The 26,796-nt window shown below is 38.0% G+C and overlaps 1 protein-coding gene across 2 annotated transcripts in view; it reads left to right on the top strand.

Moving 5' to 3' along the window:
* Nucleotides 1-26,796, top strand: part of ADAMTSL3 (ADAMTS like 3) — a 419,630-nt gene that overhangs the window by 130,548 nt on the left and 262,286 nt on the right. For both annotated transcript variants that reach the window (XM_049906188.1, XM_049852500.1), the window contains exon 5: nucleotides 19,347-19,392. In XM_049906188.1, the coding sequence (XP_049762145.1) occupies nucleotides 19,347-19,392 (46 nt within the window). The remainder of the gene's footprint in view (nucleotides 1-19,346; nucleotides 19,393-26,796) is intronic.

Below are 26,796 nucleotides of genomic sequence, written 5' to 3'. Positions count from 1 at the left end.
TTTCGGGAGAACATGTCCATTGCTATAAAGTGGAAAAAAAATTTTTTTTCCATTCATAGTTTAGACCAAGATATTTAAAAATATATATATATATATATATATGTGTGTGTGTGTGTGTGTATGTTTGTTGTTGTTGTTGCTGTTAGGTGCCATTGAGTCAGTTCTGAGTCATAGCAACCCTTTGTACAACAGAACAAAACACTGCCCGGTCCTGTGCCATTCTCAGACAATCATTGCTATGCTTGAGCCCATCGTTGTAGCCACTGTATCAATCCATCTTGTTGAGGGTCTTCCTTTCTTTCACTGACCCTCTGCTTTACCAAGCATGATGTCCTTCTCCAGGGACTGGTGTCTCCCGATAATATGTCCAAAGTACGTAAGACAAAGTCTTGCCATCCTCACTTCTAAGGAGCACTCTGGCTGTATTTCTTCCAAGACAGGTTTGTTCCTTCTTCTGGAAGTCCATGGTATATTCAGTATTCAACACCATAATTCAGAGGCATCAATTCTTCTTTGGTCTTCCTTATTCATCACCCAGCTTTCACATGCATACGAGGCTATCAGAAATACTACGACTTGGGTCATATGCACCTTAGTCTGCAAAGTGCCATCTTAGCTTTCTAACACTTTAAAGAGGTCTTTTGCAGGGGATTTGCCTAATGCAATATGTTGTTTGATTTCTTGGCTGTTGCTTCCATGGGTGTTGATTGTGAATCCGACTAAAATGAAATCCTTGACAACTTCAATCTTTTCTCTGTTTGATATCGTGTTGCTTAGTGGTTCAGTTGTGAGGATTTTTGTTTTCTTTATGTTGAGGTGTAATCCATATTGAAGACTGTAGTCTTTGATCTTCATCAGTAAGTGCTTCAAATCCTCTTCACTTTCAGCAAGCAAAGTTGTGTCACCTGCATATCATAGGTTGTTAATCTTCCACCAGTCCTGATGCTGCATTCTCCTTCATATAGTCTAGCTTCTCGGATTATTTGCTCAGCATGCAGACTGAATAAGTATGGTGAAAGGATACAACCCTTATGCACACCTTTCCTGATTTTAAGCCACTCAGTATCCCTTTGTTCTGTTTGAATGGCTGCCCCTTGGTCTATGTACAGGTTCCTCATGAACACAATTCAGTGTTGTGGAACTCCCATCCTTTGCAATGTTATCCATAATGTGTTATGGATACATAGTCAAATGCCTTTGCATAGTCAATCAAACATGAGTAAACATCTTTCTGGTATGTAATGTGTTGCATATACTGAGTCAGAGGTAGTCGAATATATATATCACACATGATTGTGGAAGCTTCAAGGTGAGAAATTAACATGAAAAGAGGTGTTGAGACCTGTAATACCTTTCAGGTTACTGGCAGTAGTAAAAGATCTTGAGAGAAAGGCCACTAAGGCAGCCTTCACAGGATTCCTATCAACAGAACCTACTTATACTCCCAATACTAAAGCATATAATACACAAGAAAATATTTGCTACGAGTAAGCACCAGCAGGCACAGTATTGATTATTTAAAGGAGAAAAATCACAGAATTATCTAAATTGATGCATGAATAGCATAATTTAACATTTATTCATGATTGAAAAGAAAAATCTTAGCAAACTAGGAATAGAGGTATATTCCCTTAACCTACAGTAGATATCATCATTTATAGTAAAATGTTGTAGCATTGTCTTTAGTGTTAGGTATTAGACTATCTGCTGTCATTGCTTATATTCAGAATTGTACTTGAGGTACTAACTCATGCAATAAGGCAAGAAAAAGAAATACAAATTATAGAGGTTAGAAAGGAAGACACAAAATTGTCATTATTCAGAGACTACATAATTTTCTAGATAGAAAATTGAAGAGTATCTACAGATAAAACGGCAGGACTAATTAAAATAAAAAAAATAGTTCATTAAAATTACTAGGAGCAAGATCAGTGCACACACACACACACAAAAAAAAACCCTGCATTCTTACACAGTAGCAACAATTAATTACAAAGAAATATTTTAAAAAGATACAATTTATACTATCAGCAAAAAATAAGTACCTGGTAATAAATTTATAAAAGATGTACGAGACCTTTAAGATTTTAAAGTATGCCTATATAATGGAGAGATATAATATATTCATAAATAAGAAGGCTCACCATCATAAAAATGTCAATTTTCTCTTATACTAATCTTAACCATAATTCTAATTCTAAGAATCATATGAAAATGCAAAGATAATTAAAATAATTTTGAAGGACAGCATTGGGAACTTGCCCAAAGAGATGCTAGTTTTTTGTTTTTTTTTTCTAATTGTAATAGTGATGTGGACACAAATCAATCAATGTAGCAAAATAGAGAGTCCAGAAATCGAACATGCATTGTTAGCAGTTTGATGGGTATTGAAGGTGGCATTGTAACTCAGTGGAGAAGGGATGGATATTGAATACATGGGGCTTGACTATAATCACTGATATTCAAAGGAAAAACTGGCATCAAATCATATAAAGAATAAATTCCAGGTAGATTAAAATGCACTTATGGAAAACAAAGCTCAAAAACATTTAGAATAAAATATAGGAGGACCGCTGACCTCTGGGCAGTGAAATATTCCTTAACTAAGACACAAAGAGCACAAATTACAAAGGAAATATGACAAATTCAGGAACACTAAGCAAACAAACATACACTTCTATGTCATAAAAAATATACTATAGAAAAAAAGAAGAGACAAGCCAAAGAGTGGGAGAGAGCCATGACAATGAATATAACCAATAAAGGTTAGTATCTGAAATATTTAAATAACTCCTACATATCAATAAAACAAAAAAACAGTGTAGTGGAAAATGGGCAAAGGATATGAACAGGGTCTTCACAGAAGGAGAACCTGCATATTAACCTCACTAGCAAACAAGACAATGTGAAAGAGTACAAAATGAGATTTTTTAATATTCTTTAGATTGGGAAAACATTAAAGTTGTAAAGTACCAAATGTTGACCAGGCTGTGGAGAAATAAGAACCTCCGTAAACTACTGATGGGGATGAAAATTGGAATTTCAGTTTAGAGAGTAATTTATCAATATCTAGTAGCAATAATGAAAATGTAAGCGTCGTAGCACAGAGCAATCCCACTCAGGTATATATCCCAGAGAAACGTGTGCAAATGTTCTTAAGGAGATAGTATAAGTTTTCTTGTTGAGGAACTGTTGATACAGTTTAAAATTTGGAAGCAGCCTAAATCTTCATCTACACTTAGGAAAGTTGTTCCATAAAAATTTAAAAAGAACTGGTAAATAAATTTTAGTATATTTATATTTATAAATAGGAATACCATAGAGCTGTTAAAATGAAGGAATTAAAATTATATCTATCAATATGGATATTTCCCAAAACATCATGTTGAAACTAAAAAATAAAAATCCAACCATAGAAGGTTATGTACACAAAAGCACATATAAGTTTTAGCCAAAACATCAAGCTGTGGAAGGTTATGTACAATGTGACACCATTTACTTAGTTACCTCTGGGAGGGAAAGAAGGGAAGAGGATTGAGAAGGTTTGGCAGAGGGCTTCGATTATAGTTGTGATGATACGTTTCTTAAAAACAGGTCCAAAGAACACTTTTAAGAAATGGTAAAGCTTTCTGGTGGGTACATGAGTTTGTATTATTCTCTATACGTTTTTTTTTTTTTTTTAATAACTTTTATTAAGCTTCAAGTGAACGTTTACAAATCCAATCAGTCTGTCACATATAAGTTTACATACATCTCACTCCCTACTCCCACTTGCTCTCCCCCTCTTGAGTCAGCCCTTTCAGTCTCTCCTTTCTTGACAATTTTGCCGGCTTCCCTCTCTCTCTATCCTCCCATCCCCCCTCCAGACAAGAGTTGCCAACACAATCTCGAGTGTCCACCTGATATCATTAGCTCACTCTTCATCAGCGTCTCTCTCCCACCCGCTAACCAGTCCCTTTCATTTCTGATGAGTTGTCTTCGGGGATCGTTCCTGTCCTGTGTCAACTGAAGGTCTGGGGAGCATGGCCGCCGGGATTCCTCCAGTCTCAGTCAGACCATTAAGTTTGGTCTTTTTCTGAGAATTTGGGGTCTGTATCCCACTGATCTCCTGCTCCCTCAGGGGTCCTCTGCTGTGCTCCCTGTCAGGGCAGTCATCGATTGTGGCCGGGCACCAACTAGTTCTTCTGGTCTCAGAATGATGTAGGTCTCTGGTTCATGTGGCCCTTTCTGTCTCTTGGGCTCTTAGTTGTCGTGTGGCCTTGGTGTTCTTCCTTTTCCTTTGCTCCAGGTGGGTTGAGACCAATTGCTGCATCTTAGATGGCCGCTTGTTAGCATTTAAGACCCCAGACGCCACATTTCAAAGTGGTATGCAGAATGATTTCATAATAGAATTATTTTGCCAATTGACTTAGAAGTCCCAGCAAACCATGTTCCCCAGACCCCCTCACTTGCTCCGCTGACCTTTGAAGCATTCATTTTATCCCGGAAACTTCTTTGCTTTTGGTCCAGTCCAATTGAGCTGACCTTCCATGTATTGAGTGTTGTCTTTCCCTTCACCTAAAGCAGTTCTTATCTACTGATTAATCAATAAAAAACCCTCTCCCACCCTCCCTCCCTCCCCCCCTCGTAACCACAAAAGTATGTGTTCTTCTCAGGTTTACTATTTCTCACGATCTTATAATAGTGGTCTTATACAATATTTGTCCTTTTGCCTCTGACTAATTTCGCTCAGCATAATGCCTTCCAGGTTCCTCCATGTTATGAAATGTTTCAGAGATTCGTCACTGTTCTTTATCGATGCGTAGTATTCCATTGTGTGAATATACCACAATTTATTTACCCATTCATCTGTAGATGGACACCTTGGTTGCTTCCAACTTTTTGCTATTGTAAACAGAGCTGCAATAAACATGGGTGTGCATATATCTGTTTGTATGAAGGCTCTTGTATCTCTAGGGTATATTCCTAGGAGTGGGATTTCTGGGTTGTATGGTAGTTCTATTTCTAACTGTTTAAGATAACGCCAGATGGATTTCCAAAGTGGTTGTACCATTTTACATTCCCACCAGCAGTGTATGAGAGTTCCAATCTCTCCGCAGCCTCTCCAACATTTATTCTTTTGTGTTTTTTTGGATTAATGCCAGCCTTGCTGGTGTGAGATGGAATCTCATCGTAGTTTTAATTTGCATTTCTCTAATGGCTAATGATCGAGAGCATTTTCTCATGTATCTGTTGGCTGCCTGAATATCTTCTTTAGTGAAATGTGTGTTCATATCCTTTGCCCACTTCTTGATTGGGTTGTTTGTCTTTTTGTGGTTGAGTTTTGACAGAATCATGTAGATTTTAGAGATCAGGCGCTGGTCGGAGATGTCATAGCTGAAAATTCTTTCCCAGTCTGTAGGTGGTCTTTTTACTCTTTTGGAGAAGTCTTTAGATGAGCATAGGTGTTTGATTTTTAGGAGCTCCCAGTTATCGGGTTTCTCTTCATCATTTTTGGTAATGTTTTGTATTCTGTTTATACCTTGTATTAGGGCTCCTAGGGTTGTCCCAATTTTTTCTTCCATGATCTTTATCGTTTTAGTCTTTATGTTTAGGTCTTTGATCCACTTGGAGTTAGTTTTTGTGCATGGTGTGAGGTATGGGTCCTGTTTCATTTTTTTGCAAATGGATATCCAGTTATGCCAGCACCATTTGTTAAAAAGGCTATCTTTTCCCCAGTTAATTGACACTGGTCCTTTGTCAAATATCAGCTGGTCATACGTGGATGGATCTATGTCTGGGTCCTCAATTCTGTTCCATTGGTCTATGTGTCTGTTGTTGTACCAATACCAGGCTGTTTTGACTACTGTGGCTGTATAGTAGGTTCTGAAGTCAGGTAAGGTGAGGCCTCCCACTTTCTTCTTCTTTTTCAGTAGTGCTTTGCTTATCCGGGGCTTCTTTCCCTTCCATATGAAATTGGTGATTTGTTTCTCTATCCTCTTAAAATATGACATTGGAATTTGCATCGGAAGTGCGTTAAATGTATAGATGGCTTTTGGTAGAATAGACATTTTTACTATGTTAAGTCTTCCTATCCATGAGCAGGGTATGTTTTTCCACTTAAGTATGTCCTTTTGAATTTCTTGTAGTAGAGCTTTGTAGTTTTCTTTGTATAGGTCTTTTACATCCTTGGTAAGATTTATTCCTAAGTATCTTATCTTCTTGGGGGCTACTGTGAATGGTATTGATTTGGTTATTTCCTCTTCGGTGTTCTTTTTGTTGATGTAGAGGAATCCAAGTGATTTTTGTATGTTTATTTTATAACCTGAGACTCTGCCAAACTCTTCTATTAGTTTCAGTAGTTTTCTGGAGGATTCCTTAGGGTTTTCTGTGTATATAATCATGTCATCTGCAAATAGCGATAACTTTACTTCTTCCTTGCCAATCCGGATACCTTTTATTTCTTTGTCTAGCCTAATTGCCCTGGCTAGGACTTCTAGCACGATGTTGAATAAGAGCGGTGATAAAGGGCATCTTTGTCTGGTTCCCGTTCTCAAGGGAAATGCTTTCAGGTTCTCTCCATTTAGAGTGATATTGGCTGTTGGCTTTGCATAGATGCCGTTTGTTATGTTGAGGAATTTACCTTCAATTCCTATTTTGGTAAGAGTTTTTATCATGAATGGGTGTTGGACTTTGTCAAATGCCTTTTCTGCATCAATTGATAAGATCATGTGGTTTATGTCTTTTGTTTTATTTATGTGATGGATTACATTAATGGTTTTTCTGATATTAAACCAGCCTTGCACACCTGGTATAAATCCCACTTGATCAGGGTGAATTATTTTTTTGATGTGTTGTTGGATTCTATTGGCTAGAATTTTGTTGAGGATTTTTGCATCAATGTTCATGAGGGATATAGGTCTATAATTTTCTTTTTTTGTAATGTCTTTACCTGGTTTTGGTATCAGGGAGATGGTGGCTTCATAGAATGAGTTGGGTAGTATTCCGTCATTTTCTATGCTTTGGAATACCTTTAGTAGTAGTGGTGTTAACTCTTCTCTGAAAGTTTGGTAGAACTCTGCAGTGAAGCCGTCCGGGCCAGGGCTTTTTTTTGTTGGGAGTTTTTTGATTACCGTTTCAATCTCTTTTTTTGTTATGGGTCTATTTAGTTGTTCTACTTCTGAATGTGTTAGTTTAGGTAGGTAGTGTTTTTCCAGGAATTCATCCATTTCTTCTAGGTTTTCAAATTTGTTAGAGTACAATTTTTTCATAATAATCTGAAATGATTCTTTTAATTTCAATTGGTTCTGTTGTGATGTGGTCCTTCTCATTTCTTATTCGGGTTATTTGTTTCCTTTCCTGTATTTCTTTAGTCAGTCTAGCCAATGGTTTATCAATTTTGTTAATTTTTTCAAAGAACCAGCTTTTGGCTTTGTTAATTCTTTCAATTGTTTTTCTGTTCTCTAATTCATTTAGTTCAGCTCTAATTTTTATTATTTTTTTCCTTTGGTGCCTGATGGATTCTTTTGTTGCTCAGTTTCTATTTGTTCAAGTTGTAGGGACAGTTCTCTGATTTTGGCTCTTTCTTCTTTTTGTATGTGTGCATTTATTGATATAAATTGGCCTCTGAGCACTGCTTTTGCTGTGTCCCAGAGGTTTTGATAGGAAGTATTTTAATTCTCGTTGCTTTCTAAGAATTTCCTTATTCCCTCCTTGATGTCTTCTATAACCCAGTCTTTTTTCAGGAGGGTATTATTCATTTTCCAAGTATTTGATTTCTTTTCCCTAGTTTTTCTGTTATTGATCTCTAGTTTTATTGCCTTGTGGTCTGAGAAGATGCTTTGTAATATTTCGATGTTTTGGACTCTGCAAAGGCTTGTTTTATGACCTAATATGTGGTCTATTCTAGAGAATGTTCCATGTGCACTAGAAAAAAAAGTATATTTTGCAGCAGTTGGGTGGAGAGTTCTGTATAAGTCAATGAGGTCAAGTTGGTTGATTGTTGTAATTAGATCTTCCGTGTCTCTGTTGAGCTTCTTACTGGATGTCCTGTCCTTCTCCGAAAGTGGTGTGTTGAAGTCTCCTACTATAATTGTGGAGGTATCTATCTCGCTTTTCAATTCTGTTAAAATTTGATTTATGTATCTAGCAGCCCTGTCATTGGGTGCATAAATATTTAATATGGTTATGTCTTCCTGATCAATTGTCCCTTTTATCATTATATAGTGTCCTTCTTTATCCTTTGTGGTGGATTTAAGTCTAAAGTCTATTTTGTCAGAAATTAATATTGCTACTCCTCTTCTTTTTTGCTTATTATTTGCTTGATATACTTTTTTCCATCCTTTGAGTTTTAGTTTGTTTGTGTCTCTAAGTCTAAGGTGTGTCTCTTGTAGGCAGCATATAGATGGATCGTGTTTCTTTATCCAGTCTGTGACTCTCTGTCTCTTTATTGGTGCATTTAGTCCATTTACATTCAGGGTAATTATAGATAAATAAGTTTTTAGTGCTGTCATTTTGATGCCTTTTTATGTGTGTTGTTGACAATTTCATTTTTCCACATACTTTTTTGTGCTGAGGCGTTTTTCTTAGTAAATTGTGAGATCCTCATTTTCATAGTGCTTGACTTTATGTTAGTTGAGTCGTTACGTTTTTCTTGGTTTTTATCTTGAGTTATAGAGTTGTTATACCTTTTTGTGGTTACCTTGTTATTTACCCCTATTTTTCTAAGTAAAAACCTAACTTGTATTGTTCTCTATCGCCTTGTATCAGTCTCCATATGGCAGTTCAATGCCTCCTGTATTTAGTCCCTCTTTTTGATTATTGTGATCTTTTACCTATTGATTACCTATTGACTTCCATGATTCCCTGTTATGTGTATTTTTTTTTTTTTAATTAATCTTAATTTGTTTGTTTTTGTGATTTCCCTATTTGAGTTGATATCAGGACGTTCTGTTTTGTGACCTTGTGTTGTGCTGATATCTGATATTATTGGTTCTCTGACCAAACAATATCCTTTAGTATTTCTTGTAGCTTTGGTTTGGTTTTTGCAAATTCTCTAAACTTGTGTTTGTCTGTAAATATCTTAATTTCGCCTTCATATTTCAGAGAGAGTTTTGCTGGATATATGATCCTTGGCTGGCAGTTTTTCTCCTTCAGTGTTCTGTATATGTCGTCGCATTCCCTTCTTGCCTGCATGGTTTCTGCTGAGTAGTCAGAACATATTCTTATTGATTCTCCCTTGAAGGAAACCTTTCTTTTCTCCCCGGCTGCTTTTAAAATTTTCTGTTTATCTTTGGTTTTGGTGAGTTTGATGATAATATGTCTTGGTGTTTTTCTTTTTGGATCAATCTTAAATGGGGTTCGATGAGCATCTTGGATAGCTATCCTTTCGTTTCATGATGTCAGGGAAGTTTTGTGTCAGGAGTTCTTCAACTATTTTCTCTGTGTTTTCTGTCCCCCCTCCCTGTTCTGGGACTCCAGTCACCCGCAGGTTATCCTTCTTGATAGAGTCCCACATAATTCTTAGGGTTTCTTCATTTTTTTTAATTCTTTTATCTGATTTTTTTCCAGCTATGTTGGTGTTGATTCCCTGGTCCTCCAGATGTCCCAGTCTGCATTCTAATTGCTCGAGTCTGCTCCTCTGACTTCCTAGTGCGCTGTCTAATTCTGTTATTTTATTGTTAATCTTTTGGATTTCTACATGTTGTCTCTCTATGGATTCTTGCAACTTATTAATTTTTCCACTATGTTCTTGAATAATCTTTTTGAGTTCTTCAACAGTTTTATCAGTGTGTTCCTTGGCTTTTTCTGCAGTTATCCTAATTTCATTTGTGATATCATTAAGCATTCTGTAAATTAGTTTTTTATATTCTGTATCTGATAATTCCAAGATTGTATCTTCATTTGGGGAAGATTTTGATTCTTTTGTTTGGGGGGTTGGAGAAGCTGTCATGGTCTGCTTCTTTAAGTGGTTTGATATGGATTGTTGTCTCCGAGCCATCACTGGGAAACTAGTTTTTCCAGAAAATCCGCTTAAAAAAAAAATGCAGTCAGATCCCTATCAGAGTTCTCCCTCTGGCTCAGGCTATTCAGATGTTAATGAAGCCGCCTGGGGAGGGTGGGGCAGGGAACAGAGAGGTAGGAGAGTAGCACCTCAGAATATAGCCAGACTTGCTTGTCTTGCTTGTAATGACTATTATATCTGAGATTCCCGCGGGCGCCTTGCCTATGTGTGCTGGCTGTGTGGAGATTGCCCCCGGGGGGTCTGGCCCGCTGGAGTCACGGTCAGATCCTCCGCTTCCAGCCCCATGCCCAGCGTCAAGGCTCCGCTACTGGGACGGTGCACTCTCGACTCCAAAATCAGTCGCTGCCTCCTGGGGACTTCTCGTCCCTCCAGCCACGTGGCCGTGCCGCCTCCGAGAACCAGTTAGGCCTCCTCCCGGGGTTAGTTCAGATGGGTGGAACAGCTCCCCGTGCTTGTGCCGTGACCGAGTGTCCTGGCCGGGACGCTGTTCTGCCCGCTCCAATACCAGTCGCTGCCTCCCGGGGACTTCTCCTACTGGCTGCGTCCCACGCCGCCTGCGCGACCCGGCTGGACCCCTTCCCGGGGTTAGTTCAGGGGGGTGGAGCAACTCTCCGTGTTTATGCCATACCTGCGTCCAGTCCAAATCCCTGCAGGATGGTTCCCCGGCTCGGATGCTGCTCTTTCTGCTCCAAGACCAGTCACTGCCTCCCGGGGACTTCTCCTACCGGCTGCGTCCCTCGCCGCCCGTGGAACCGGCTGGTCCCCCTCCCGGGGTTAGTTCAGGGGGGTGGAGCAGCTCTCTGTGCTTGTGCAGTACCTGACTGGTACGCTGGCTCCAGGCTCTGGAAACAATCGCTGCTTCCCCGTATTAGTTCGTTCTCTGTCTCTAAATCTGTGTTTGTTGTTCAGGGTTCGTAGATTGTTATGTATGTGATCGATTCACTTGTTTTTCCGTGTCTTTGTTGTAAGAGGGATCCGAGGTAGCGTCTGCCTAGTCCGCCATCTTGGCTCCGTCTCCTCTCTCTATACGTTTTTTGTGGGCTGAAAATACTTTATAATAAAATAATTTTAGGAACACAAACATAATTCTAACCTAATTATTGCTACTCTATACCTCGTCTCCATTCCTCAAGTACTTCTTGGTAGTACTTGGTTAACTTTTTTGGTTTTTAGGACTTACATGGTGTTCTTTAGTCCGTTTTTGGATGCTGTTGAGTCAACCATTGACTCACAGAGAAGTGAGCAAAATGTGGCCCATTCCACACCATCCTCATGACTTTTGGTATGTTTGACTCCATTGTTGCAGGTATTGTGTCAATCCATTTCATTTAGGATTTGCCTCTTGTTCCCTGACCCTCTACTTTACCAAAAATGATGTCCTTTTCTAATGATTGGCCTGTCCTAATGATGTGTCCAAAGTAAGCAAGAATGAGTCCCACTACCCCCTCACTTCTAAGGAGCATTCTCGTTGTATTTCTTCTAAGACCGGCTTGTTCATTCTGGCAGTACATGGTACGTTCAGTATTCTTTGCCAATAACACAGTTTGAATGCATATTACCCATAAGGCTTTCATTGGCTCGTTTTTGGAAGTAGATCACCAGGCCTTTCTTCCTGGCCTGTCTTAGTCTGAAAGTTCTTCAGAGCTTCAATATTAGTCTTTAGTCTATTTATATACAAATATTTGCCTGTATTCTGAAATTTGCTTTTATCCTTGAGGATCTCCAAATGTGCCTGAGCTCATCTAATTTGAACAAATACAGGTGAGAAAACGTCCTAAACCAAATATTAAACAAGAGAATAGTATGCTAGGTGGTATTTACAATAAGATAACATGCATGGTGATATATGTGCTTTTTCTGGCTTGGTTCCTATCGTGGTTCCATTTGTTCCTTGTCTCTGATAAAAAGCAGGGACAGGAACATCCTTTTTTTCTTGCGTAAAACTTGAACTAGGTTGATTCTAAAGAAGGGCAGCAGATTCTTTAATATATCACTGGTTCCTGCTCCCCACCTTTTAGGTAGCCTCAGACTTTAAACATTCCTAACCCACTCTCATAGTAAGAATTTTCAGTGTAATTTCAGAAGTTCTCTGAGATTATTAAGAAGGAAACTTACTTCCCTTGGAAAGCTTATCAAGTCTCTTTATCCTTGAGCAGCCTTAGAGACTTACTAAATCTTCATAAATATTGAACTCTTGTGGTTGCATTTTCTTGGAAGAGGGATATGGAGGTAGCTACATAGAAAACCATGCAAAAAGTCATCCCTAAAACTGTAGAAAGCATTTCAGTGTCTTTTATCAGTATACTCCTTTAAATTCATCATTTTGGGAAGGGAATTGATGTAGCTATTTTGTTCGTTTGTTTTGTTATGGATAAAATTGTTTCAGAGTTCAATTAGATTTAAATACGTAGTCAGTTCATTTGCACGGAAAACTGTATGCCAGCCAGAATGTCTCTTTCACTTGTGAAAGTTTTTAACTTGATATTCTCGTCAAGTGCCAACCATGGAAAACACAGGTTGAAGTTAACTACTATTTTAAAAAATTAATATATTTTTATTCTTCAAAACACATGCCTCTCAGTCTTTAAGACACTAGTATTTGAGTCAATATATCATCAAATGAATGTTATAAATTATACTGCTATAAACTCCAGGGAAATTTTATTAATGTTTTTAATGTATCCTCATGTGGAATCAACATATGTTTTTTATATATTCATAAATTTATGACTTCAAAAATCTTGTATTTCAGGGTGTTATAAATGTTGTAATGGATAGAAAATACATAATTTTAAAATAATGTTCTTGAATTTTCATATACTCCTGATAACCATTAGCTGCTGCATATCATAATTAGAATGAAATTAAAAACTTGGAAGTAATATTTCTGCAGCTCAGTTGCTTTGAGCCAAAGGAATTATTTCCAGAATAAGCTGGCAGGTTCCTGCTTGGGGAATTAGGACTCTGGTGTCCTTAACTTTAAAATAACTTGCAATTCATTTTATGCCTGTTTCATAAAGTGGTCATTCATTTTCATACTAAATTGTAACCAAAGTGTGCCACATCAGTGGAGACCAGTCAGTGGGTTTAGTGTGTGTTAGGTTGAATAAAGTGAAGCAGAATGTTAAAAATGTCAGCCAGATGTTTGGGTTAAAAAAAATCTTACTACTGACTTGTAAAAGTAATTTAGAGATAATCTCCCTGCATCTTTACATGCCGGTGTATAGTAGGTTCACCATGCACATTTGTGGAAGAAGAAAAGAATCCAAAATGGTGCTTTATGTTTTGAGAATTCATGAAATAAAGCGCTCTCTTTCCCGTGTCACTTTGTTGTAGTTGTGGTGGGATTTGCAGGGGAAACGTGCTTACTTTTTCGGTGTAGATTTTTAGACTCGACACTCTAAGTGGAAGCTACTGCCTCCTAGATAAACCAGTTGCTCCTGAGTCGACTCCTACTTGTGGTGACCCCATGCATGTTAGAGTAGAACCGTGCTTCACAGGGTTTTCAGTGGCTGATTTTTTGGAAGTGGATCACCAGGCTTTTTTCCCAAGGTGCCTGTGGGTGAACTTGAACCTCCAACCTTTCCATGAACAGCTAAGTGTGTTGACTGTTTGCACCACCCAGGGTCTCGGTCTTCTAGGTATTCAGTTAATGACTAGGACACAGAAGATGGCAGTGAGGGTGTTGACCAAGGCAATATGGTCCATTCCAGAGCCTGAAGTATAGTCTTAAGCTATCTTCAACTGGTATGTTCTTCCCTATTAGTTTTAAATTTCTTTTTTACAAAAAAAGGTCTTTTTTCATTAAACAGCTGAAATTAAACAATTACTAAAAATGCATCTAAAAAATTATTTCTAAGGTTCTAAAATATATTTTAAAGAAAATAGCATTCTTTGAACAGTTTTTGTATTCTAGTATTTAGGTGAACACAGGTCGCTAAGTGGCACAAACGGTTTGCATTCAACTATTAACCTCAAGGTTGGTGGTGTGAACTCATCCAGCGGTGCCGTAGAAGTAAGGCCTGATGATCTGTTTCCGTAGGATGAGAGCCAAGAAAACCCTACGGATAAGTTCTACTCCGTGACACATGGGGCCACCATGAGTCAGAATTGATGGCAGTGGGTTTGGTTTTTTCATCTTTTTAATATTTAAGTTAATTAAAATACTCTCTTACAATTGTGACTTTTGTAATTTACCTGCCCCATTAAAATTAGAAACAAAATTTTTTAGGGCTTTGAGTTAGAATGGCACAAAAAGCTTTTGGTTATCACTTTCCTAATAGATTAACTGCCTTCCTCAATTGGGGCTTTTTCAAAGTAAGCAAAGTAATTTTTTAAACTACCCATTTACTTTTCTTGTTATTTATTTTCTTCTTTTGTCCATACATAAAAAGTCAAAGGGAAGTAAGTCATGTAAGTGAATACGTGCGTTGACCTTGTTCACTAGCATAGCTGTTCTTTCCAACTAGAGTAGAATCATTTCCCTTTAACCAAGAGAGAGACTTCTCCACCCTATTATAATTACCCTTATCACACTCTGGTGGCATAGTGGTTAAGTGCTACGGCTGCTAACCAAGGGGTCGGCAGTTCAAATCTGCCAGGCGCTCCTTGGAAACTCTATGGGGCAGTTCTACTCTGTCCTATAGGGTTGCTATGAGTCGGAATTGACTCAACAGCACTGGGTTATTACACCCTATGACACCCTTTCAGTCTAGTGTTTTTTGAATGTATGAAATTTTGTTGTAACCTCATCAAGATTCTAATAAAGTTGAGAGTAATATACCAATGACAAGTCACAAAAAAATGAAAATATACAGGAATAACCAGGGCAGATGTTCTACTAAACCAAAATGCAAGAGAACTGTATTAAAAAGGGGCAACTAATTGGACTCATTGTGTTTAGCTGAGAAATTTAACTCTACTCTTTAGGTAATGCTTTTGGAGGCAGCCATACTGCTGTTCTTTTCACTGCAAAATTTCCTTCTTTCATAAATCCCATCTAAACCAAATTAGGGGCTGCACCTCCCAGACAACAGATGTGAGGAGACTAGGGATACATAATGGTGCTGTGAAAAGCATAAGGTGAGAATGGTCTGAGACGTAAATGGAGAGAGTTCAGAAGGATTGCAAAGAAAGAGACAGTGAAAAGCAGAATTAAAAACTGTATCAGACCCAATAAAATACAAAATAATCACAACAGAAAAAGAAAATCAGTCAAGTAGGAGATTTCTTGACATCAGAAGGAAAGATCAAAGAAATGAGACGTATAAGAGGAAATCATGGGTAGAGCGACAAGGAAATGATAGGAGTAGAGAGAGGGAGCTCTACCCAAAGAATTACAGGTATCCCTAGCACCAGACCTTTTATGAAAATCATGGTCTGAGAATAATCTGCAGAACTGGAAATTAAAATCCTGAGTATTCAGATCAAAAAGGGCTCACCACTTTCAGGTCAAAACAATGAAAACAAATACACAACTATATACATCCTGACTATTAATTTTTGCTTTAAATATTTTTTAGAAACTGTAAGCTGCCAGGCAGAAAAATAATGGTCCTATACAAAAGAATTAAAATCAGACTTCTCCTCTGCAAGTCTGGTTGTCAAAGGTCAATTAAGCATGTCTACAGTTTTGAGGAAAAAGGATCATGAGAAAAATAATATTATACCTTGCTGCATTGCTTTCCTGTGTGAAATACAAAGGTTCAATAATATGCCAGCCCTATACCCTTTTTGAAAAAACAACCAATGAAGTAATAGTCAACCAAGAGGTAATAACTCTTAAATGAAAGGGTCATAATATAAAAGGACTGGGCAGTTCAAATCCACCAGGTTCTTCTTGGAAACTCTGTGGGGCAGTTCTACTCTGTCCTATAGGGTCGCTATGAGTCGGAATCGACTTGACGGCAGTGGATTTTTATTATTTTGGGTGTTAATGGAACAACCAGAGTGGAAATAATGAGAATGTTCGTGCATTAAGAAGAATGTAACCAGTGTCACTGAACAACTTGTGTGGAAACTTGAATGGGAACCTAAACTGCTATGTAAACCTTTACCAAAAACACAATAAAATATTATTTTTAAAAAAAGGACTGGTGTTAATTCTCCACTTCTAGATATGTATCCTGAATAAATTATTGAAATATTAACAGTTGAAAACATAAAGATGTTTTACAAAGCAGTATTATATATATGTAAAAAAAGTGGACCCAGCAATCCCACTTGTAGGTTTTTACAAGAGAAATGGAAACTTATATTCACACAAAAATCTGCTATGTGAATATTTATAGCAGTTTTTTTTTCCCATAATTTTCAAAAGCCCAAATGTCATTCACCTGGAGACATTCACCTGGCTAAATAAACTGTGGTTTATCCATACAGTGGAATACTACTCAGCAATAGAAGGGAACAAACTACTAATAAATGCAACAACATGGGTGAATCTCAAATGCATTATGCTAAGTGAAAGAAGACAGACACAAAAAGTTATATACTGTATGATTCCACGAATGTGATATTCTCAAAAAGGCAAAATTATGGGGATAGAAAATAGATTAGTGATTGCCGGGGACTGAGGGTGAGAAGAGGACAACATGAGGAAATTGTAGGGGTGATGGAACTATTCCGTGTATTGATTGTGGTAGTGGTTCTATAACTGTATGTGTTTGTCAAAACTCACAAAATTGTACACAAAACAAAAGTGAATTTTACTGTATGCAAATTTAAGAAGTGGAAAAAAAAAAAAAAGAAAAGGAAGCAGCATAAATAACCACAAAGGGTAATGTTTGTAGAATGGATTATTATGTAGTAATTAAAACAAATTTTCCAAAGAATGATTAATGAGATGGCACAATGCTTATAATAGTAGATGAATACAAAATACAAAGTTGAATATACAGTATGATTTCAACTCTGTAAAAAAAAAAAGGTAAATTACAGCAGAAATACTGGAACATAACATGCAAAAATATTAAGAGTAAAGGTGTTTGGTGATAGGATTTTGTGATTAAACCTCCCGCCTCCTTATACTTCTTGGTACTTTACTAGTTTTCAACTCACCGTTTTTGGAATCAACAAAAATAGAATTATCAAAAGTTACATATATAGGGAGCCCCCAACTTACGACGTATTCAAGTTACAATGAATCACACGATCATGCTTTTTTCTGTATATCCTATTGTTAGTAATACGTACCACATACAATGTTGCAGCACGTTAATTTGCTGATGTTATCATTCTCAGATGTTCACTTGAAGATGTTCAATTTTATAATTTATTGTTCAAAACACTGCCATATAGATTTAGTTTAGGAAACTAAACTAAATCAGGGGCTTTAGTTGCTTTAAAAATGGACATGAATGCTGACCACTTTGCTAAAGTTGATAGGTGGATTTGGGAAGAAGTGAGATGTTACCACGAAATATATGAAAAAAAGAAAAGGACCATGCAGATAACTCTCACTGATTTTTTATTTATTATTATTAGACATGCTATCTGCATTCCCAGGGATAATCCAGATGATCTAGAACTTTCCACAGTAAAGTTATTACCCCATCTGACAAAACGCTAATGTCTTCCAACTCTTCTTCATTGTTGGAGTAAATGATTTATGTTTTGTGTGTTATTTTATGTATGTATGTATTAAAATATATCTGTAAGTTTATATGTAATGTTTTCAACCCCCAAAGACAAAGATTGGATTTATAAAGATATTGATAATAAAAGGCAATAATAATGAAAACTAAAAAATTGAGATACCCAACTTACGTCAGAACCAAATTAATGATGGAGTCGTTGGAACAGAACCCTGTCATAAGTTAGGGACTACTTGTAATAAGTTATGTATTACTGTAATGGATTCTGTCATTTCATATAGACTCATATTTAAATCACACCTTCAAAAAATGATCTCAGATACACTTTTAAAAGTTTCTATTCATATAAGACTAAATATTTTAAAACAACAATTGAAATTGAATCTACTGACTTTTAGTTCTAAGGTGATGATTTAAGCCTATGGGTTTAGCTTTCCTCCCTCTAAAATTGCCACTGAGTTGATCAAGAAAACATAAAGAGGAGGAAAATTATGTAACTCCGTCAAAAAACTGGCAATGATACCATTCAGAAACTGCATATCTTTAAGGAACTTTTGTAAAATATGGAGCAGCAAGCAGAGGACTGAGAAAGGTACCCACCACATGGATTTTAAAACACCTAACAGAAAAGCCTGCCTGGAAAATAGTGGCAGGATCCCAGAGCAAGTGGCTGGAGGGGCAGATGATCATCATGGGAGGACTGTCAGACTTATATACGACTTCAGGTTCTGACCAGTGCCAGTATGGTATCCCAAGAAAGTGGCTCCAACACTCGTTTCTAGCATCCACTTAGTAAGGCCAATGGTTGAAATAAAGTCGAAGCATAAATCTCAAGCATTAACATCTAACGGTGCCTCCAGCAAATTTATAATAGTTACACTTAACGTCAATTAGGGAGGAGATTAGTGAGTTCCCAGCTCACTTGGATTTGCTTCAGTAAGGGAGGAAGAGAAATTAAGTAGCCCAGCAGGGAATTGTTGCCCTGGTGTGCCACAGTGGTTAAGAGCTCAGGCTGCGAACCAAGAGGTCAGCAGTTTGAATCCACCAGCTGCTCCTTGGAAATCCTATGGGGCAGTTCTATTCTGCCCTATAGGGTCTACATGAGTTGGAATCGATTCCACAGCAGTGGGTTTGGTTTTCGATTTTTCAGCAGGGAATTGCTACACAAATGCATCTACCAGTAGCTTTCCCTTCTTCCTCAGAAGAAAAGAAAGTATACATTTGCACGTGTAGACACATTTATGCATTGATTTTAGTAGTTATCTGGACCTGGGGTGGAAACATTGATGCATTAATTTCAGTAATTATATGGCCCGTGGGGTAAAAATGGAGCCCTGATGGCACAGTGGTTAAGAGCTCAGGCGGTTAACCGGAAGGGTCGGCAGTTTGAATCCACTAGCTGCTCCTTGGAAACTCTACGGTGGGCAGTTCTACTCTGTCCAATAGGGTCGCTATGAGTCAGCAGTGACTCAATGGCAATGTGTGTGGGGGGAGGGGTGTAAAAACTGCATGTGTCTAATGACATTGAATCAACTAATGCATTCACTATTTCACGTGATACGCTCCACGAGACTGTTTGACCTCCTGATCCTTGAAAGTTATTTCTTAGAATTTAAACTTTCAATCTTTGAGGTAATGCGTTGTATTAAAGTTTTACAGGAAACCAGTGCCTTGCTTTTCCTTTTTTTTTTCTTTTTGTGATGCTTGCCACTTCTATGAAATCATTATTTTCTTTTTTCCTTGATTAGGAATTGCGAAGGGCAGAATATTCGCTACAAGACATGCAGCAATAATGTAAGTCCTATAATAAAAAGATATAATCCAATAAAATATGTTCATGTTTTAAGTTATAATGTTAGAATGGATCTTATAAAGCTGATGGTCTCTTGGTACCCTTTGTGGAAAATTTGGATATTTGTTTAATGTACAACAGGTTTTATATATTTAATACCTTCCATTTATACTACCAATTTTTAGGCTATTTCACATTTATGATCTGATTTGGTAAGTATTTAATAATTCCTGAATTCATAAAAGCATGCATAGTATCTGTAATTTTTTTCACATTTCAAAGTGCTTTTATGTATGTTACCTCACCCTCTCCTTATACTCTCTCTAAATGTAGACAGGCAAGGTGGGGTTAGCTGTCTTTTGCAGATGAGGGCACTGAGGCTAAGGTAGATAAAATCATTTTCTGAAGGTCACATAGGAAGAGTATGGACTTACACTGCTCTAGTGCTGTTTCTGGAGTCCCTGGGTAGTGCAAATAGTTAACTTACCTGGCTGCTAACTGAAAGGTTGGAGGTTCATGTCTATCCAGAAGTGCCTTGGAAGAAAGACCTGGCAATCTACTTGGAAAAAAAAAATTAGCCGTTGAAAACCATATGGGGCAGAATTCTACACTGAAACACATGGGATTGCTCTGAGTAGGAATCGACTTGATGGCAGTTGGTTAGTGCTGTTTCTGCTGCCCCAAGCCACCTAAAGTGGCCCCTGTGAATGTCTTGAGGAGACTCCATGTGACTTATAAGAAAATCACACATAAACAAGGATTTCTAAAACCTCACTCTTATTATACATCAGACAACACTAAAAAATGAAATTCCAAGTTTTTACCCTATACATTTGAAAAGTGCAAAATAGATATCTGAAGGAATGAATGTTATTTTCCGTTCATACATTTCTTTTTTTAATCTTTTGTCTATTCTGAGAATCTGCAGATCTCATCTAAATGAATTTTTTTTTTTTTTTTTGGGACCTCACCACCACCACCCACTGCCGTCGAGTCGATTCTCACTCATAGTGACCCTATAGGACAGAGTAGAACTGCCCCATAGAGTTTCCAAGGAGCGCCTGGCAGATTCAAACTGCCGACCCTTTGGTTAGCAGCTGTAGCACTTAACCACTGCGCCACCAGGGACCTACTTCTCTCAATTAACTATAGCTAATTAATTTAGTTTAAAAATTTCACTTACTGAGGCCTTACACCTGTCCCTGTCGTCCTTTCCTGTCCCAGGCCAAGGTGAGATAGCAGTCCTGGGTAAGTGTTTATACTCTATGGATTCAAACTTTCCTTTGGGTGGGCAGCCCCAGGCTCTGGGGAGGTAGACAGCAGGCAATGTCATCAAGACTTTTTGACTTCAGAGCTCAAGCCATGTTTTCAGTACATTTTTATCAGCAATGAGGTAGACTTTTTTTATCTTTATTTCTCAATTCGTTCCAAATTTGGGTGGGAAAAAGGGGTGCTTATTTATAAAAAAAAAAAAAAAAAATTATTATTTTTTTTTATTTATCGGGGACTCACACTCCAATATCATCTGGCCCAGAAGTACCCAGGTTTCTGTTGACTGTGTCCTAGGATCCACCACTTGTTTGTCAAATTGTTGTACTGTGGTGGCTTGTGTGTTGCTGTGATGCTGGAAGCCATGCCACTGGTATTTCAAATACCAGCAGGGTCTCCCATGGTGGACAGGTTTCAGCACAGCTTCCAGGCTAAGACAGACTAGGAAGAAGGACCTGGTAGTCTACTTCTGAAAAAAATTGGCTGTTGAAAACCTTATAGATAGCAACAGAACATTATCTGATATAGTACCGGAAGATGAGCTCCTCAGGTTGGAAGGTGCTAAAAGTATGGCGGGGAATAGCTGCGTTCTCAAAATAGAGTTGACCTTAATGGCATGGATGGGGTAAAGCTCTTGATTTGCTGATGTGACACAACTCAAAATGAGAAGAAACAGCTGCAGGCATCCATTAGTAATTGGAAGGTAGAACATACGAAGTATGAATGTAGGATAATTGGAAATCGTCAAAAATGAAATGGAACACAGAGTTCGATGTCCTAGATTAGTGAGCTGAAATGGACTGGTATTGGCCATTTTGAATCTGACAATCATATGGTCTACTATGTCAGGAATGACAAATTGAAGAATGGCATCTCATTCATTGTCAAAAAGAACATTTCAAGATCTGTCCTGAAGTACAGTGCTTGTCAGTGATAGCATAATATCCGTATGCCTGCAAGGAACACCGGTGAATATGACTATTATTCAAATTTACGCACCAACCACTAATGCCAAAGATGAAGAAATCGAAGGTTTTTACCAACTTCTGCAGTCTGAAATTGATCAAACGTACAATCAAGATGCATTGATAATTACTGGTGATTGGAATGCAAATGTTGGAAACGAAGAAGGAACGGTAGTTAGAAAACACAGCCTTGGTGATAGAAATGCCAGAGATCAAATGACAGAATTTTGCAAGACCAGCAAATACCTTTACTCAACAACATAAATAGTGACTATACACGTGGATCTCACTGGATGGAATACACAGGAATTAAATTGACTACATCAATGGAAAGAGATGATAGAAAAGTTCAGTATCATCAGTCAGAACAGGGCCAGGAAGTGACTGTGGAACAGACCATCAATTACTCCTATGTAAGTTCAAGTTGAAGCTGAAGAAAATTAGAACAAGTCCACAAGAGCCAAAATACAACCTTGAATATATCCCATTTGAATTCAGAGATCATCTCAAGAATAGATTTGACGCACTGAACATTAATGACCAAAGACCAGATGAGTTGTGGGATGACATCATACACGAAGAGAGCAGAAGGTCGTTAAAAAGACAGGAAAGAAAGAAAAGACCAAAATGGATGTCAGAAGAGGCTCTGAAACTTGCTCTTGAACTTAGAGCAGCTAAAGAGAATGAAAGAAATGATGAAGTGAAAGAGTTGAACAGAAGATTTCAAAGGGTGGTTTGAAAAGACAAAGTATTATAATGAAATGTTCAAAGGTCTGGACTTAGAAAATCAAAAAGGAAAAACATGCTCAGCATTTCTAAAGCTGAAAGAATGAAAAAAAAAATTCAAGCCTCAAGCTGTAATATTGGAGGATTCTATGGGCAAAATATCAAATGACCCAGAAGGCATCAAAAGAAGATGGACAGAATACAGAGTCACTGCACCAAAAAGAATTGGTCGACATTCAACCATTTCAGGAGGCAGCATATGATCAAGAACTGATGATATTGAAGAAAGATGTCCAAGCTTCATTGAAGGCATTGGTGAAAAGTAAGGCTGCAGGAATTTATGGACTACCAATTGAGATGTTTCAACAAACAGATGCAGCATTGGAGGTGTTCACTTGTCTATGCCAGGAAATTTGGAAAACAGGTACCTGGCCAACCAACTGGAAGAGATCCATATTTGCGCCCGTTCCAAAAAAGGTGATCTGACAGAATGCAGAAATTATCAAACAGTATCATTAATATCATACACAAATAAAATTTTGGTGAAGATAATTCAGGAGGTTCTAACAGTAGATTGACAGGGAACTGCCAGAAATTCAAGCTGGATTCAGAAGAAGATGTGGAATGAGGGGTATCATCGCTGATGTCAGATGGATCTTGGCTGAAAGCAGAGAATACCAGGAAGATGTTTACCTGTGTTTCATTGGCTGTACAGAGGCATTTGACTGTGTGAATCATAACAAATTATGAATAACATTTTGAAGAATGGGAATTTTTTTTTTTAATTGTGCTCATGAGGAACCTGTACATAGGCCAAGAGACAGTCATTTGAATAGAACAAGGGGATACTGCACAGTTTAAAATCAGAAAAGGTTTGTGTCCGGCTGGTATCCTTTCACCATATTTGTTCAGTCTGTATGCTGAGCAAATAATCTGAGAAGCTGGACTATATGAAGAAGAACAAGGCATCAGGACTGGAAGAAGACTCATTAACGACTTGTGATGTGCAGACAATATAACGTTGCTTGCTGAAAGAGAGGAGGACTTGAAGCATTTACTGATGAAGATCAAAGACTGTAGCCTTCAGTATGGATTACTCCTCAGTGTAAAGAGAACAAAAATCCTCAGAACTGGATCAATAAGCAGCATCGTGATGAAAAGATTTCAAGTTGTCAAGGATTTTATTTTGCTTGGATCCACATTCAATGGCCATGGGAAGCAGCAATCAAGAAATCAAACTATGTATTGCATTGAGCAAATCTGTTGCAGAAGACCTCTTTAAAGAGTTAGAAAGCAAAGATGTCACTTTGAGTACTAAGGTGCACTTGACCCAAGCCATGTTATTTTCAGTTGCCTCATGTGCATGCGGAAGTTGAACAATGAATAAGGAAGACCAGAGAAGGATTGATGCCTTTAAATTGTGGTGTTGGCAAAGAAATTGAATATACCAATGACTGCCAGAAAAATGAACAAATCTCTCTTAGAAGAGGTACAATCAGAATGCTCCTTAGAAGTGAGGATGGCGAGACTTTGTCTCACGTACTTTGGACACATCATCAGGAGAATCAGTCCCTAGAGAAGGATATCGTGCTTGGTAAAATACAGAGTCAGTGAAAAAGAGGAGGACCGTTAACGAGATGGATTGTCACAGTGGCTGCAATGATGGGCTCAAACATAGCAATGGTTGTGAGGATGGCACAGGACCAGTCAGTTGTTTTGTTCTGTTATACACGAGATTGCTATGAGTTGGAAATGACTTGACAGCACCTAACAACAACAAACGTTTCCTAGAATGGTGAGATGTTGACTCGCTTACTTTGGACAAGTCTTCAGGAAAGACCAATCACTGGTAAAGGACATCGTGCTTGGTGGAGGTTCAGTGAAAATGAGGAAACCCTCAGTGAGACGGACTGACACAGTAGTCACAGCAATGGTCTCAAATATACAAACAATTATGAAGAAGATGGCTCAGGACCAAGTAATATTTCATTCTGTCATACACAAGGTTGCCGTGCGTTGAAGCTGGTCCTACGGCAACTAACAACAACAACAACAACAACAACAATACCCTAGAAGGAATTTTGGGAGATATATATGTTTCATGTCTCCTGTGATGGGGTAGAAATTAGAGGCATTGAGAGATATAGATGGGCACAAGTGCTTAATTAGGTGAGCTGAAGTCCAGGTGGGGGATGTAGGAAGGAGAGAGATTGACCTCAGCATAACCAAGGCAGGGATTTAGGAACATAGTCTAGCATTCCTTCTTAAACTAGCGTATGTTCGTTGAATGCATTAGACTTTTTATCCATGGGGCTTCTAGCTCCTACTTATTATTTTTTGTGTGTTTTAAAGTTTACAGCGCAAATTAATTTCTCATTCCTAAATTTATACACAAATTGTTTTGTGACATTGGTTGCAATCCCCACAATGTGTCAGCACTCTCCCCCTTTCCCTTTACACTCCAGGTTCCCTGTGTCCATTCCTCTAGGTTTCCTGTTCCTTCCTGCATTCTTGTCTTTGCGTTTGCCCATTTGGTCTCCTATGCTTGATTGAACTGAGAGGCACTTTCGTCACGTGTGTTATTGTTTCTTTTATAGGCCTGTCTAATCTTTGGCTGAAAGGTAGACTTTGGGAGTGGTTTCAGTTCTGAGTTAGTAGGGTGTCCGGGGGCTATAGTCTTGGCAGTCCCTCCAGTCTCTGTCAGACCAGTAAGTCTGGTCTTTTTTTTGTGAATTTTTTCTTCTCTTCTGTCCGGCCATCTGCTGTGATCCCTGTCAGAGCAGTTGATGGTGGTTGCTAGGCACCATCTGTTTCTTCTGTGCTCAGGCTGGTGGAGGCTGTGGTTCTTGTGGTCTTTTAGTCCTTTGGAGTGATATTTCTCTTGTGTCTTTGGTTTGTTTTATTCTCCTATGCTCCAAATGTAATGAGACCAGTAGGTGTATTTTAGATGGCTGCTCGCAAGCTTTTAAGATCCCAGATACTACTCACCAAGGTATGATGCAGAACATTTTCTTTATGAACTATGTTATGCCAGTTAACCTAGATGTCCCCCAAGACCATGGTCCCCAGCCCTCAGCCCCAGTAACTCAGGCCCTCAAGGGTTTGGCTATGTCTAAGAAGCTTCTGTGGCTTTGCCTTGGTCAAGTTGTACTGATTTTCCCTATATTGTGTGTTGTCTTTCCTTTCACCAAAGTAAACACTTGTCTACTATCTAGTTAGTGATTTCTTCTCCCCAGCCCTCCCCTCCCTCTTAACCATCCAAGATGGGTTTTTTGTGTGTGTGTGTGTGTGTGTAAACCTTTTCTTGAGTTTTTACAGTAGTGGTCTCATACAGTATTTGTCCTTTTGTGATTGACTTATTTTATTCAGCATACTACCGTCCAGATTCATCCATATTGTGAAACGTTTTGCAGATTCATCATTTTTCTTTATTGTTGCATAGTATTCCATTGTGTGTATGTACCGTAATTTGTTTATCCATTCACCTGTTGTTGGGCACTTAGGTTGTTTCCATCTTTTTGCTATTGTAAACAAAGCTGCAATGAACACGGCTGTGCGTATGTCTATTTGTGTGATGGACCTTATTTTCTAGGATATATTTCTAGGAGTGGGACTGCTGGATCATATGGTATTTCTATTTCTAGCTTTTTAAGGAAGTGTAATATCATTTTCCATATTGGTTGTACATTTTATGTTCCCACCAGCAATGCATGAAAGTTCCAGTCTCCGTGCAACCTCTCCAACATTTGTTATTTTCTGTTTTTTTAAGTTTGTGCCAGTAATATTGGTGTGAGATGGTATCTCATTGTAGTTTTGATTTGCATTTTTCTAATGGCTAATGATCATGAGCATTTCCTCATATGTCTATTAGCAGCCTGAATATCTTCTTTGGTGAATTGTCTGTTTATATCTTTTGCTCATTTTTTAGTTGGATTGTTTGTCTTTTTGTTATTGAGGTGTTGAAGTATTCTATAGATTTTAGAGATTAGACCCTTGTCGGATATGTAGCCAAAAATTTTTTTCCCAGTCTGTAGGTTCTGTTTTTACTCTTTTGATGAATTCTTTTGGTGAGCATGTTTTATTTTCAGGGGCTCCCAGTTATCTAGTTTATCTTCTGGTGTTTGTGCATTGTTCGTTATGATTTGTGTCCTATTTATGCTATGTATTAGGGCCACTAGCATTGTTCTTATTTTTTCTTCCATGATCTTCATCATTTTAGATTTTATATTTAGGCCTTTGGTCCATTTTGAGTTAGTTTTTGTGTGTAGTGTGTGATATGGGTCCTGTTTCACTTTTTTACAGATGGACATCCAGTTTTGCCAGCACCATTTGTTAAAAAGACTGCCTTTTCTCCATTTTATGGACTTTGGGCCTTTGTCAAAGATCAGCTGGATAGATTTACATCTGGGCTCTCTATTATGTTCCACTGGTCTATGTGTCTGTTGT

Source organism: Elephas maximus, chromosome 13, assembly GCF_024166365.1.
Source record: "Elephas maximus indicus isolate mEleMax1 chromosome 13, mEleMax1 primary haplotype, whole genome shotgun sequence".
Taxonomy (NCBI): domain Eukaryota; kingdom Metazoa; phylum Chordata; class Mammalia; order Proboscidea; family Elephantidae; genus Elephas; species Elephas maximus.
The sequence above is the reverse complement of the archived record's forward strand: the minus strand, read 5'-3'. Positions and strand labels throughout refer to the sequence as shown.